Source organism: Neopelma chrysocephalum, unplaced genomic scaffold (genome assembly GCF_003984885.1).
Source record: "Neopelma chrysocephalum unplaced genomic scaffold, ASM398488v2 Primary Assembly neopelma1_97517, whole genome shotgun sequence".
Classification (NCBI taxonomy): Eukaryota; Metazoa; Chordata; class Aves; order Passeriformes; family Pipridae; genus Neopelma; species Neopelma chrysocephalum.
The window spans coordinates 779,191-794,692 of record NW_020926159.1 but is presented as its reverse complement, the minus strand read 5'-3'; the positions used below and the strand labels follow the sequence as shown (position 1 = coordinate 794,692).

The 15,502-nt window shown below is 43.7% G+C and overlaps 1 protein-coding gene across 5 annotated transcripts in view; it reads left to right on the top strand.

The window, feature by feature from the left end:
• The window catches only part of TFAP2B (transcription factor AP-2 beta), a 33,225-nt gene continuing 17,723 nt past the window's right edge, over positions 1-15,502 (top strand). For 2 of the 5 annotated variants that reach the window (XM_027672705.1, XM_027672704.1), the window contains exons 1-3: positions 1-173; positions 5,169-5,627; positions 10,710-10,770. In XM_027672705.1, the coding sequence (XP_027528506.1) occupies positions 93-173; positions 5,169-5,627; positions 10,710-10,770 (601 nt within the window). In that variant the 5' untranslated portion in view covers positions 1-92. Of the gene's footprint in view, positions 174-3,726; positions 3,930-5,168; positions 5,628-10,709; positions 10,771-15,502 lie in introns of those variants that run through there. The other 3 variants (XM_027672709.1, XM_027672706.1, XM_027672708.1) reach the window with 3 other exon arrangements.

The following is a 15,502-nucleotide window of genomic DNA, read 5'->3' as shown; positions in this document are numbered from 1 at the left end:
TCGGATTTGGTGTCTGTCCCCCATTTCCAATTATAGATGGATCATTACAGACAGAGAAGTACTGAGAATCCAGACATCTGCTCTTCACATGAATGCACTCACCTCCTAGAGAACAGCCTGCCATCATGCTCTGGAAACTGGTTGAAAATGTCAAGTATGAAGATATCTATGAGGTGAGTATATAATATGCATATAAGTAAGAGAGTATATGTATATTTAAATATACATCTAGTATATAGATACAGGCATGACTTTATAATACATATATACCTCTACATATACATCTAGGCAGAAATAGAGACATACACCAACACACACAAGTATAGAGATGGGAAACCAAGAGTAAATGCTTAAATGCTTATTTATTTGCATATTTGTATTCAGCATGCCAAGTCTTAAACTTTTTTTTTTTCATGGAAAAGCTGTTTGATGCGATTTAAAACATCAAAGAAATGATCTGGGGATTGGAATGAGGCAACTTAAAGGCAAGAGTTTGATTGTTTAGACCTCTAATTAGATATAATTCGATTAAATATGGACAAATGTGGAGGGAAAAAAAAAAAGAAAATAGAAGAAAAACACAATCGGGTATTCAGGGACTGGATGCATTTCATTCTTTTATTTTTTATTTTGCAATTCCAAGCTAAGCTCAACCTGAATGTGGATTTTTTTTCTCCCCCTTTTCTTGTTTTCACAATCGGATACGTTTTTTACGACTTTTTGTGCCTCTGTAGCAATAGATAAGATGTGCATGGATACATATACTCGCATTAATTAAGTGGCACATATATTCTCACACGTATGTGAGCACACGCACCCGAACCGATACAGTCAAAGGCAGCTCCACACAGTCCGCGGGCACGAAAAGTTGTGAGCTTTATCCAGACCTTATTTTCGAGGTCAAAAAGCAAACCAAGGGTGGTGGGGGGTTAAAAATCACAGCTCAAACACCGCGAAACCTTTCTTAATTTTTCACGGTTTCCTGAGCCGGATCTTTCCCAAACGGGCTGCGGGAATGTATTTCTTGTAAGTTAAACCAGCGTGCGGGATTTGCTCAGAAACGGGGTTGGGGAAATATGTGTATGTAAGTGAGGAATGGCGCTCCACAAAATCTCTTTTTTTTCATTATTTTTATTTTTTAATTGAGGGGAAGGCATTGGCTCGGCGATCTCGGAGTGGGGGGAGTTTTCAGAAGGGAGCAATCCGCCAGCTCCGGAGCGGGAGCTGCCCCGTGGGGAGGCGGCCGGGAAGGAACCGGGGACCGAGAAAGAGCCAGGGACAGGGCAGGGACCGGGGATCGGGCAGGGGCCGGGGAGGGACTGGGCGCTGAGGAGGGACCAGGCGCTCGGCAGGGACCCGTCAGGGACAGGGCAGGGAATGGGCAGAGACTGGGCAGGGACTGGGCAGGGGCTGGAGATCGAGCGGGGACCGGGGATCGAGAAGGGACCGGGGACCAAATAGGGGCCGGGGAGGGACTGGGCACTGAGCAGAGACCGGGGAGTGCGCAGGGGCTGGGCAGGAACCGGGCAGGGGCTGGGCAGGAGCTGGGAGTAGAACAGGTATGGGGGACCCGGCAGGGACTTGGTATCGAGCAGAGACAGGGCATTGAGCGCGGGGCTGGGTACTGGGCAGGGGCTGGGCAGGGACCGGGCAGGGGACTCGTCCTGGGCAAGAGACGGGCAGGGGACCAGACAGGGGATGGGCAGGGGCCGGACAGGGCTCAGGGTGCCGGGCAGCGGCCGCAGCCCCTCCAGGGAAGCACCGTCGAGGCCGCCCCGTCCCCGCATCCCTCCCCTCCGGCACTTACAGAGGGGAAACTCCCGGGAAAAGCGGAGAAAGAGACGGAGGGGAAGGTACAGCTCCGACTGTTCCTGACCAGAAGAAGGACGGGATGGAGGGAATCGGGGAGGGGATCCGGCAGCCGCACGGGAGAAATGTCTTCATTCCCAAAAACTGCCGTCAGGATAATTATCCCTGGCAAAACCCGGCATCTGCAGAACGAGCGCAGAACGAGCACGTGTGCGTGTGTATGAGAGTGTGTGTGTGTGAGAGTGTGTGTGTGAGTGTGTGTCGGTCCCCGTGTGTGTGTCCCCGTGTGTCCCCAGCCCGCGGAGCCCTCGCTGCTTTTCCCTCCCCATCCCCAGGCACAGCCCGGCCATTGTCTCTGCCCGCAGCAGCAGGCGACAAAACATCTCCCCTCCCCGGCTGCCGAGGTCGGGGATGAGGGGTTTTATTCCACCCTCCCTTTCAGAGGGATTTTTAAATCGCTATGAATTGACGGACACTCGTGTTTGTAGGTTGCCGTGGGAGAGAAGCGGAGTTGGGGGAGCGGTTAGGGGGGATTTGGCTGCGGGCTGGGTATTCCCGGACTTGGGGGTGCGCTCCGAGGCATCTTGTAATGTGCAGCATTAGAAAAAAAAAATTGTTGTTGATTTTTTTTTTTTAAGCGCTGAAACCCTCTAGATTTGTCTTAAAAAAATATTTCCCTCTCTTCTTTCCGATTTATAATTAACAACACGATGGTAGAGGCGTCTCAGCCACTTAAAATGAATCTGTTCTTAAAACAAAAGTGTGTGTGTGCGTGTATGTGCGGGGGGGGAGGCTGCTCTGGGAAGTGTGAGTCTATTTAGGAAGGAACGTAAGTTGAACTTTAACAGAAATGGCAGACAGTCCAGTTGAACGGGTTCCTGCAACATCAAAAAGGTTTTATATCGCCCCTGGCTTTGCCTCAAAACTATAAATTTACTATCCTCTAAAATTCACTCCATGCATTTCGCATTTGGGTGAAAATCGGGAGATCTATGTACATTTATACTTTTTTTTTTCATATCGGGCTGTAGAAATAGGATTCAAAAAAAAGAAAAAGAGCCAAACAACGTAGATTCAAGTATTTATTTGCCTATTGCGAATAAATACGATCTGTAACACGCACCAGAAGGGCTTAATCTTCGCTGTAAATAGGCATCTATTACAGTGACTGCACAGATCTTCTTCCATTTCTTTAAAAATAACAACAAAAAAAAAAGGATTAGAAAAGCCTCTTTTTCTTCATTATTTGTTAAAAAAAATACAAACAACAAAACAAAACAACAAACTAAAAGAACAAAAGCACCAAAGGCAATCAATTCCTCGTATTAAGAATGTATAATTAAATATATATTTAAAGGAAAAAAAGGGAATATGCTTTTCTTCTTCTTCGCCTCTAGCATTGCTTCATCTCACTTCCTTGCTCCAGCTCAGCAGTGTCTACTTTCCGCATCTTCCTCCGCTCGAGTTAATTGAAGTTCTGCCTCTTCCTTGCTAAACTTTTTCCCCCCTCTCCCTCTCCCCAAACTCTGCCTCTGCCAGCCCCCCTCGTCTGATTACATCTAGTAATTCTCCACTGAATGAACGTCATTTACAATAGTAGGGGAGCTCTCGAGCTGGCTGCCAGCTTCACGCTCCATTTGGTCCTGCATTCTCCCTTTAAAGTAGTCGTGTAATATTAATAGTCATGAATATCAATTATTATGAGGCGGTGTAGAGAAGGAAAGGGAGGAAGGGGTAGAGGAGCAGTCTGAGCCTAGCCTTGGGTTGAAGAGGATTGTATTTGGGAGCTCAAAGGAAAAAAAAAAAAAAAGAAAAAAAACAACAAAAAAAGGAGGAAAAAAAACTGAGAGGGAGGGGTAAATCATATATGTAGATAGTGGTTTCCAGGCTCGGGTTTGGGGGCATTGGTCTTTTTTTTTTTTTTTTTTTTTTTACCTCTTTTTTTTTTGATGGATAGACTTCGAAATATCTCAAGCTGTTCTCCTGTGTCCAACACGTCCCTGTGCAGATCTCCTTGATATTTTTCCCTCCAGTTATTAGTATTATCACCATTATTTTATTTTTAGCTATTACAAGACTTTTTTTATTTCCAGATGTTAGTCCACACCTATTCCGCCATGGTGAGTTTGGATCCATGTTGTACTAGAATTGCATGTTCTCTCTCTCTCTCTCGATCTGTTGTCTCTCTCTCTCCCTCTCTCTCTCTTTTTAAACGCCTTTGGCTTGGTAATTTAGCACAATAATTGGAGGAGGCTTGCAGCTGCTTCTCCCTTTTTGCATTGTGTGTTCCCGATTTGAGCGAGGGGAGTCTGGGGGGAGACTAGGGGGAAAAAGAACTTTTTTCCTTTTTTTTTTTTTTTTTTTTTAACCATGTGTGCCATTGCTTGTGGGGGTTTGAGCTACACTTTGTGGAATAGATATTTTTGTTGTTTACTTTAACCTCGCAGCTTCAGTGCGAGGGAGTTGGACAAAACTCCTCTCCCACCTTTTCTCTGAAGCCTCTACACATTCCCCCCCCACCCCCCGTCCCCCCTACACACCCCAAAGACTTTTCATTACAATTAACCCCCACCCCATACTCCGGAATACAATATTGGAAAAGGAAACAAAAGACACTGGAAGTTGCTGCAGAAATCATAGCGACTGGATTTGTTCAATGCCGATGTTTCATTTTTTATTTTGTTTGATTTTTCAAAATTTATTTTTAAGGGGTAGACTCTCTTTAAGCAAAGATCCCGCGTGGGTTTTATTTTGGGTTTCTTTTTTTTTTTTTTTTCCCCCACGTCCTATTTTTGCACAACTTCTCACCTCGGAGTCCTCCGAGAAGTGCAACTTTCTTTTTGGGCTTTTCCACGTGAAAATGGGTTGGTGATTTTGAGGACTTCAGCAGTGGGAATAAATAAATGCTTGGAAACTTTAGGCAGGAGAAGGGGTGGGTTGTTTGGATGGATGGGTGGTGTGAGGCTCTTTATTTTTTGATTTTTTTAATTTATTTTTTTTTACCTTTGGTTTGATTTGGGGGGCTGTGGATGGAGAATTATGTTACTGGACTGAAATTGCAGATCATATATGCATATGGAGCACTAGTCCTACAGTTTTAATTTTGACATTTAGCAATTCTCCCTCACACCCCCCGCCCCCTTCCCCCTTCTTGATGGTTACTGGGAACAGACACAATGTGGGTACGAAACACTGTAACATTTCTAATCCGCGGCGGGGGAAAGGGGCACATCTGAATCCCAGTTTCCAACTGTTTACGGGTTTATTTTATTTTATTTTGGGATGGTTTTTGCTCCTTTTACTTTTTTTTTAAAAAGGTCTTTTTTGTTGTTGTTGTTTTTATGTCATTCCGCCTGTAGGACCGGCATGATGGAGTGCCCAGCCACAGTTCCAGGCTGTCCCAGCTGGGATCCGTCTCGCAGGGACCCTACTCCAGCGCTCCTCCGCTCTCTCACACCCCATCCTCGGATTTCCAGCCGCCTTATTTCCCACCCCCCTACCAGCCTCTTCCTTACCACCAAAGCCAGGACCCTTACTCCCATGTCAATGACCCCTACTCCCTAAACCCCTTGCATCAGCCCCAGCAGCACCCCTGGGGACAGAGGCAGAGGCAAGAGGTGGGATCAGAAACCGGGTCATTGCTGCCACAGCCTCGGGCCGCCCTGCCCCAGCTCTCGGGACTGGACCCCAGGCGGGACTACCACTCAGTAAGGAGGCCAGATGTCCTCCTGCACTCAGCTCACCATGGCCTTGACTCCGGCATGGGGGACAGCCTTTCTCTGCATGGCATCGGACACCCAGGGATGGAGGAGGTCCAGGTAAGGCACCGCGTTCCTTTCTCCTGGGCAATGCAGCTGGAGCCCCCATGCCTGGGCTGGGAATGATCAGTGAGGGATTTCCAGCGATATTGCTGTGGGTTGCCATTCTTTTTTTCCGTTCTGGGATTATAACTGTGATACTCCCCCTCCGTCTCCCTCTATTTTTCTATATTTTTTTTTATAAGAGAATTTATTCCCTTGCTGTCACGCACAGGCTGTGCTCTATAAACCCTCCCCTACATGGCAAGCCAGCAGAGTGCAGGGGGAAGGCGGACATGCTGCTCCAAATATTCCACGTGTTTCAAAAGCTGGCAGAGTTCAAGCCTGGCTTTTCAAATTCCAGTTATTTCCCATGCAATCTCAGCTTCCACCTCCCTCCCCCCTCAACCAATTTCCTGCCGTTCAGGGATTTTGATGAAACTGTCGAATTACTACATTTTTCGTCCGGGAGGGAGGCAAAATATAAACAAAACCCAAACCAAAAGCAATAACTGGTAATCAGAAACAAGTCCAGTGTCCATTCCCCCCACTTCCCCCTTATTTTTTTAAGTGTAGTTGGTAAGGTAGCACTGATTTTAAATAGTTTTATTCTCTCTTTTGGGTAACAAAGGAGTTTCTCCGGGCTCAAAGCACAGTATTCCCCAGCTTTCTTCCATCCCACGCGAAACTCATCATCACGTGTTATTTCCTAAAAACAGAAAGGCCCTTAACAGCTTCGGTGCTGGGCTGGTTTGCACCTTGCTGGAGCTGGGCATGCACAGCCCGTGGGGACCCCCGAGCCCGAGGCTGAAGCCTCCAGGGGCCGAGTCCTGCATTAGTCTTTACTAATCGGGATTTTTGGGGTTCCCTTCCATTCTTTTTCGGTTTTTTCCCCCCAGAATTTCTGTATCATATATTATATATATATTTTATATATATATATATATAAATATATATATACACACATATATGTATATATGACACATGTATTTAGTCTTGTAATAAATAAAGAAAAGAATCATTGGATGAAATATGGACTTCAAAGTTACAGAAAGGGAAAAAAGAAAGGAAAAAAGAGGAGCCTGGGAAGAAAAAAAAGTAGCCGTGAAAAAGGATGTGCTGAACGTTATAGGAATCAGCGGCAGGGAAGCGGAGTGGATGTATTACTTTGGCTTGTGGCTTGGCTTGTTTTAGAGCTTCACGGGAAAATCCCCGATCTTTGCTGGGTCGAGATGCTTTAGAAATAGAAATGTTTTGCTGTTTGGATTTGCTCCTGCCTCCGAGCTCAGTGACGGTCGGGTCGCTGGTTCCTGCAGGTTTCCAAGGTGGCTTTGAGACCTGGGGGCAACCCCTGACCCCCACGGGCGCGATGCGCAAGTCTCGTCTCGCATTCCTGGCTCAGACAAACTGGTCTGCAAGTCAAGGCGAGTTTTACCTCTGTGAATGCAGGAAGGAGATCGCTCTCCTTTCTCTCTGGAGCCGATAGGCGTTAAATGCTGTTTGTGCTTTGATATTTACACTTTCCCCGAAGAAAAGCTGATAATTGTTGTGCTTTTGTGAGAAAAAAAAGAGAAAAACGGAAAAGAGGGAAGGTAAAGGAAAGAGGTGAAAGAGAGAGAAGAAAAAGATAAAATGAAGAAAAAGAAGAAAAGGTAGAGGAAGGAGAGAGGGAAAGGAGAGGAAAAGATATGGAAAGGAAGAGAGACAGGCGTAAAGAAGGAAGAAAATGAAAGAAAGAGCAGAAATAATAGGGAAAGAGGAGCTCAAATGAAGCAGCTCTTTTCCAATAAAACATCCCTTCTGCGGGCAGGGCACGGGACTGGCAGCAATTGCCCCCCCTCGATGCCTCCGAGCGCAGCGGTGACGACCCGCGGCCATCCCCGACCTGCTCACCCGGGCTGGCCGGGCCGGGGGGTGGGATGGGGTGGGATCGGGATCGGGGTGGGATGGGGCAGGCGAGGCTGTGGACCAGCAGAGCTGGAGTCCTTGTTTTGGGGTACTGAGACAGCAGGAAATTAAACAGACCCTTTATTTCTGAAAGTTTGGTCTCAGGTTGGGGGAGGAGGGTGTCCCAGGGAGAAACACATGAAGGAAGAGGTATCCAACTGCAAGTCAACACAGGCAGGAGGGAAAGCAGCCCAGAACTCGCTTCTACCGCTCAGCATTTTCTATTCTTGTCCCCCCACTAGTGACAGATGAAGTTGGGCAGTTTCCATCCTGGTATTCAGCATGGATTTATTCTAGATTCGAGGAATCCGTTCTAGCTACAGGGATTTTTATTTAGACCACATATACTTATTATCCACTATCACTAGATAGAATTTCCAGGAAGGATTTCAAGTGTTATTTTTTTAATAGTCCAGAAAGTTGAACAGATATCTAGATATACAGTTGGATAAAGATGTTTCTCTTTGCTTTAGCTTATGCATGTCTTATCAAATATTTGCCATGAGGATGGGCTGGGCTGAGGAGGAGACAGAGAAAGAGAGTGCGTGACAGAAAGAAACAGTGGTTATTTTATAAACACCAAATCCAGGCCATGTGTGAGCCATTGTCCAGGGCTAGAATTAAGTGATTGTAACATGATAGCGCTCTGTTATTGTAAACAGGACATATTGTATTGCTATTGCTGCCCCTTTCGAGAGGAATTTTCAATCTGCGATTTACAGCCTTCAGACAGGGAACAGAGAAGCCAAGACCTACTTTTTGAAAACAAATTTGCATCATCTAATAGGGACTCTGATCAAAATTAAAAATCCACCATTGCAACCCCAGATATTTTTTTCTCCCCACCGTCTGGGCAAAAGTAAGGTTATAGTAGTAAAAGATACAATGAAGGAAATATTCAGACTCTTTGAAGGAAAATAAAGGCTGGATTTTTCAGGTTTTCTCTCGGATATGTCCATAGCTGTTGAATAATGTGATTATAGATATTATTCAGGAAGCTCCATGCTATCAGATTATTGGAGGAGGGAAGGGAGGGGAATCTTCCCCTCCAGATTTTCCAAGTACATCTGGAAACTCATCACCTTTCCCCTCCCTGCACACACACCTCCGCTCCTCCTCCTCCTCACTCACACTGCTACTACGTGCCAGTTAGAGACAAGGAAAGTTAAGTTGCACCAAAACACCCAAGTCTCTTATAAAGTAACCCCTGGTATCACTTTTAACTAAAGAAGTCTAGTAATTAAAAGTCTGAGTTGTTTTTCCACGTTTCCGCATGCAGTCCTAATTAAATCTTTACGATCCTCTCTGTGACTATTAACTGCCAGCATGCTGAGCGAATATCCTGTACAAAAACCCAGCAGGAGGGCGTAATTAGATAGAAAATCAGACAGGAGTCTTCTCATTAACTACAACAACTAACCCACGTTGCTGATGGAGCGAGCGGAGTGCATGCACACGCATAAAGGGTGTGCACAACCATCGACTCCAGAGACAGGGCGAGATAAGGAGGAAAGATGGAAAAAAATAAAAGGGAAGGTGGTGTTTCATGTTTACCTCCAATTCTGTGCCATCGAGGTGCGCCACGCTGCACTCCAGCAGGCTGCAGGATTTGCTCATCATTCCTCGTCGGGAGCTGCTCAGGGAAGGGAGGGAAGACTTTGTAATTTTATTTTGTGCCCTTTAGGTATGTAGCCTATTGATTATGAGAGAGAGACACAGCCATGCCCAAACACATCACATAAGGCAACCCTCTGCGTGTGTGTGTGCGATCGTTGGAGGGTGTATTCAAGGAAAATGAAAGGAAAGCTCTCGTAGAAAATATTGTTCCGTCACGTTTTGGGGAGATGTAATTTTCTCCTAAATCATATTCCATCTGGAATGTCTCCGCTGAGCACAGAGACGGAGATAAGGGCTAGATCCGGATAAGCTCAGCCTCTCGGTGTAGCAAAGATAAAGTCAAAATAATAGTGACGAAAATCATTGCTTTGCTGCGAAGGTGTTTTCCTTATCAAGGAAAAATGTGACAACAACCCAAACATGCAATAACACTGAAAACCTCAAACCCTAAATAGTAATGAGAAAAATAAAATAATAAAGCCAAGAAACCCACAGGTCCCTCCTTTCTCTAGAATCGACCCTAAAATGGAACCTGTCGGAATTCTGCAATAAATTGCTCTTATGACATCTCATCTCTTTGGGAGATGATTTTACTCTGCCGGACGCAGATTCAGCGGTAGATAAGTTGTTTTGTTTGGGTTTTTATATATATATATCCCACTCTCGTGTTGGGAAATGAAATCCAACATTTGCTGTGTCCTCTGTGCCCGTCTTTGTTCTCTTCCCTGTCAAAGAAGTTAATGCTGTAATAACAGGTGTGCTCCTCAGCAGGCTGAAAAGAAAGGGGGGAAAGTGTGAAAACACGGCTTTAAAATCGGGACCTTTTTTCCTAGGAGATCAATTTGGTGGTTCATACTTTTGATAATGTATATTCCCGCTCCTCCCTTCCCGTCCCCACTAATTCAGGACATGGAAGCAACCTCGGGAGCTGTAAATCTCTTTCTGCTCGTCCCCTGTACAATGTGGGCGTTGCGCTGCGCTCCGAAAGGCTCAGGCTTTAATTAAAAGTCCGTAATGTAAACTATGATATATAAAAAGTAAATGGCCCTTGAATTATTAAGATGTAGCAGGGTTAAACAAACAAACAAAAAACAAAAAAAGAAAAAGGAGGAGGGGAAGGAAAGGGGAGGGAGCATTTAAGTTGTCCTTAATCGTGTTCATTTATGTCATGCAATAGATCTTGCAGATGTTGCCAAATTGCCACATTTTCAAAGGAAGAAATATAAAGCTTTATGGAATGCAAAGAAGTCTATGTGATATCTATGTTTTATAAGATAACAAAACCACTATTGCGCCCCATATGCTTCTCACCTCCTTTTGTTTTATTAGAAGACTATATAATTTGTAAGAATTTCATTTCCTTCTCGATTTGGGGAAATAATAATAACAACAATAATAATAGTAAAAGAAAAATTCTCCCTCCCCTAGCGAATTAATATAAATGGAAATAACAGGAACTCCAGTTTGGAATGACATGATTTATGTACGTGATTCTTTAATATCCAGTCAATTTGAATAGTGATGTTTTTATATCCACAGTCAGTTGAAGATGCCAATAACAGCGGTATGAACTTATTGGACCAGTCTGTCATTAAAAAAGGTATGGATTATTCCAACAAGCTAGACAAACTTTTACTGTGTAGCAATATCTTCATGATACATTTTGACTTTGGGGCAATTAATTTCTCCGGGAAGCAGGAATACATGGCAGCAAGATGAATAGTTGATTGGATCAGCAGATAGAGTGAGGGGATAAGATATGTGAACAGAAAAGTTTATATCCCCGCCTCCCCCGTCCTTCAAAGGGTTTAGTGACACAAATGCTCTCTAATGGAGCACCCCCTGCTCGAATGCAGTTTCCACGGGCCCTCCTCTCCTCTTTCCCCCCCTCACCTCGAGAGTCTTCGATGGGAACCTCTTGGCTTTTAATAGGGGAAGGTGGTTGATTCCCTTTGGGGCTTAAATGCATTTCACAGGCGAATCAAACGTGGAGAGAAAGAGATGCCCATGGAAAGGCAGCCCCGGCCCCCTTCCCTGCTTCCTCCAAGATTCCTCCCTTCCCCCTTCCTCCAAGATTCCCCCCTTCCCCATGCCCATTTTTTACATCTTTCTACATATGCGCCCATGATTTAGTGTAACTGCAGAATCACCCCATACTGTTAAAGGGAATGTGATATTAACAAATGTTTGCAGTCTCTTGTACAGCTGTAAGCAAAATAATTAACTAATTAAACTAATTAAATGTAATTACAATAACTCATTTTGGGCGTATTGCAGCTGCTTAATTTTTTTACATTTCTCTGACAGTCCCTGGAAGATGCTCGGCGATTAGTGTTGTGTTATGCTGATAGACATTAAACAGATCACACGCTGCAAATGGAAGGAAAGCTATCTTTAATTATCTAAGGAGTTTCTATTTCTAGATTCAGTTTTAAGTACCAGAGATGAGGCTTAGAAATGCTGTCCCTTATGCTTACTATCAGCAGCATTTATCTCCAGGACCTTGTTATTTGTCAAATGCTCACAAATGGTTTAATAGCGATGATCTTGTAGGATGTAAAGCAAAATAACGCGGAGGGTGTTTATTTAAAATGTGTTGAAGACAGCACGAGGTCCTTCCGTGTATTTATGGTTTGTTTTGCTGTTGTTTGCTTGTGTGTTTTTTTTTTTAATTTAAATCTTCATGTACGGTCTCTCACACACATGATCAAGGTCTAGTTATTTGAGGCAGGACAGATGAAAACTTGAAGACCCTTTGGCAGTACCATTTATGACTATTGGTTGAAAAGTCGAAGGTTTTTTTGGTTTTTTTGGTTGGTTGGTTGTGGGTTTTTTTTAAGAAACAGAAAGTTACTTACCTTTAAAAAGGAAAAAAAAAAAGATTTCTTATTTCTGCTGTTTTGGTTCAGTTTGGATGTTTAATGGGGTATCTAGTCAGGGTCTGTAACCTGATGGTTTCTGGTTGTATTTTTAACCTTTTTTTTTCCTCGCTCTCCTCCCACTTCCCCACCCCCACTTGACACCTCATACACGATGTTGTCTCTTGTGTGTATTTGATTAATTGGTGCTTGATTTGTGGTCGAGAGACTCCTTTCCAATGTTGTTCCGCGCTGGTTTTTCACAGAATACACAGTGAAAATACTCTTTTTTTTTCTTTCCTTTTTTTTTTTTTTTAGCACGCACACGTCTGTGTCTCTCCCTCCTTCAGCTGACGAGGACAGCAGAGACATTCCACGTGTGTGCGCTGGGTGGTACAGTTAGAGAGCGAGTAGCACTAGAATGTGAATGTCAATAATTATATGTATCAGGTATAGATTTTTATATATATTAGGTATATATTTAGGTGTGCTTTTTATGTGCGGGCATTGCAACGGTCCCAGGTCGAGCAGCTGCCTCCTAAAAAGACCCAGTCTCGTCTATATGGGATTACATGTGCCTATTTGCAGCCAGAAGAAGAGATACTCTGAGTTTAAGCATGATGAGCAGGAGACATATGCACTTTGGAAATTAGGTTACTAAAAAAGACCCTGAGATGTGTTTGCAACTGTTTAAAAGTCACTGCAGCAGCGTTTTCTTCCTTAGAACTAATGCTGAGCTCTAAGAGACTTTCCAGCATAAAGGAATACTGTATTTTCTCGCCCAGCGATTTTCCTGGGTGCGGAGGAAGAGAAATGGGTAATAAATAGCAGGTCACACTTGTGGCAGTCAATATTTAATCAGGACGAGAGAAGGAGCAACACAGAGAGTGCTCAGTATCAATTTCGCTTTGTTCCCTGCAGTTTGTAGCTGTGAGGATGTACTTTGAAGGAAGAATAAGTTATTTAAACTCTGTGAGTCGTTATTGCAGGCAGATGGCACAGATAGATAGAGAGACAGAAAGGTACTGACTGATTTTTGTCCAGTGGAACATTCCTGTGATACATATTTGCCAGTCGAGGCTTGGAGGGGGTCTACTTCACCAAATCCTAGTTTAGTGCCTAAAATTCTTTAGTCACAAAGCAGTGGGAGAAGCATGATGGAGACTTGGAGTCTAAACTTAATTATATCACCCAGACTGTGTCTGTTCATGGTCTTTCAGGCCTGCAGAGGGAATTACCTATCTATGCAAAAGCTTTGCCAAATTATTAAGGAAATTATATAGGGATTCATACACGGCTATTGATTTATCTCACGTATCGATCCCCCACAATAGATTACACATACCCAGCCTCTTGTTATGTTTGCTATCTGAGCTTACTTGACATTTCTGAAGTAATTTAGTTAAGAGGAAATGAGTTGTTCCCAGTAGAGAGAGCAAACGAGTGGAGTGAAGGTAGCCAGCGTGATAAATGGCTCTTTCATTTGGAGATCTCCAGAGCTCGTTTAAGGCTAATTTTCTGTATTAGCCCCCTTTGAGCTATTAATGCAATAGGCAGGGACCGTGGCCCCTCGTCTCTTAGCTGCCCCATTAGAGCGAGCATTAAGCTACCAAGCCTGAACTCCACCGTGGTCCTGGTGGTGGTAGCGGGGAAATAATGAAAGGTGCTTTTTAAACTCCCCTAATCTAAACTGGCAGAGGGTGGTTAATACGATTTGAAGGGGGCTGGTCAATGAACAATCAATAAACTAATAATGAGAAGGATGCGGTACATTAACAGCCTAAAAATGCAACGAGACATTAAAAAATCATCGTTAACTCCTAGTTCCATTAAGATTTGGGTGGTGGAAGTGGGAGGGAGGGAGCCAGATAAATCATCAAGATGATAATAATAATCACCAAGAGCATTAATATCAGTTATAACTAAGCTTTCAGAGCTTACCGGCTGCACGTTTGGAGGCCTTTCCCTCGATTTCTGCTGAAATGAAGGGAAAGTTTTCCTTATGTCAGGAATAAAAGATAGAGCTCCCATGTCAACTGCTCGTCTGAAATCTGCTTGGCACCGACTGTGGTGAAAGAAGTTGTCCTCTTGCAAAACCTTGCGTGGCCCAAGTCCCAAGTTAATTTTTTGTGACTCTGGGGCACAGTCAGTCTTAAAATTATTCTGATGTATTTATTTACTTTCAGCTCTTTCTGACGATCGCCTGCACACTCACACCTGATTAAGCATGAAAGGCCATTTTAACTCGAACACCTTAATTCGTGGTCTCCTTGCAAACACACTCTATTGTTCCTACTACTTTGGGGAAACATATGAAAGAAGGTGTCTTAACCTTTTGCTTTTAACTCTAAATAACACAACATGACTTTCCTCCCCACCTCTTGAAGTTTCGGATAAATGATTAACTGAAAACCACGCTGGCCTCAGCTTTTCAGGTGATAGATCTGGGAATCGGAGATGGTGCTTTGCTGCCATTCAGCTTCGTGCTCATTCCTGGATTACCCACTGAACCTTAGGATCCCCTTTAATTGAATGCAAAACAATTTCGAGGGAATACGTTTCACTTTGAAATTTAGTCCCGGCTTGCAGAGGAAAGGGACTGCGGTTGGAGGAGAGGGGCGGGAGGAGAGGAGGAGACGAGGGGGACAGGAAGAAATGGGAGATGAACACACACTTTCCGTATTTGTTCATTAAAATTAAAATAAGATCCGGGTCTTTTAGAGCCGGCGTGTAAGACGCAGCTCCGGACCTTTTAGGCTTGGCCACTGAGTCAGATCAAATCATCAGTTACAGCTAAGTCCTGTTGTTTTACTGGACAAAGAATTTTCTACTCATTTCAGGCCCAGAAGGCAGATTAAAAAAATTGAAAGAATTTAACAGTTGATCAGTAATTAATTTGTCCATGATGTTTGTTAGTAAGAAATATAAGAAACATTTCCTCTGATTGATTATTTGATTGATTGATTGATTCACTATCAGATTATTCACAGGGGTTATTGCAATAATATCCTTAGCTTAAACCCCTATTATTCAGCTATTTTTAGGACATAAATCTATCATTTCTTTATATTTAGTGTCCATAAAATGGCTTTTATTTCCATTTTCTCATGTGCATTCACATTTGTGCGCATTTTCACAGGTTTTTGGCAAGCAACCCAACAGAGAACCACCACACACACCAAAAAAAAAAAAAAAAAGAGAAAGAAAAAAAGAACCCTAAGACTTAATGTATGCACAGAAAATTGTAAACATGTAAAGAACTGAAAGCTTCACGCTGAGTTTCGCCATGCTCCATTTCCCCACCATTTCCTGCTGTCGTTTTAAAGCGATCTCACTCATCTAGAGATCCCGTTTGCAGGAACAGTATGCTTATAATTACTAACAAATCAAGCGGCTACTGTTGCTCTCCCGGTTTATTGATAAGCTGAAGAGAAATGGAAGGGGGAGAAATGACAAAGAGGCTGGAAAGTACCA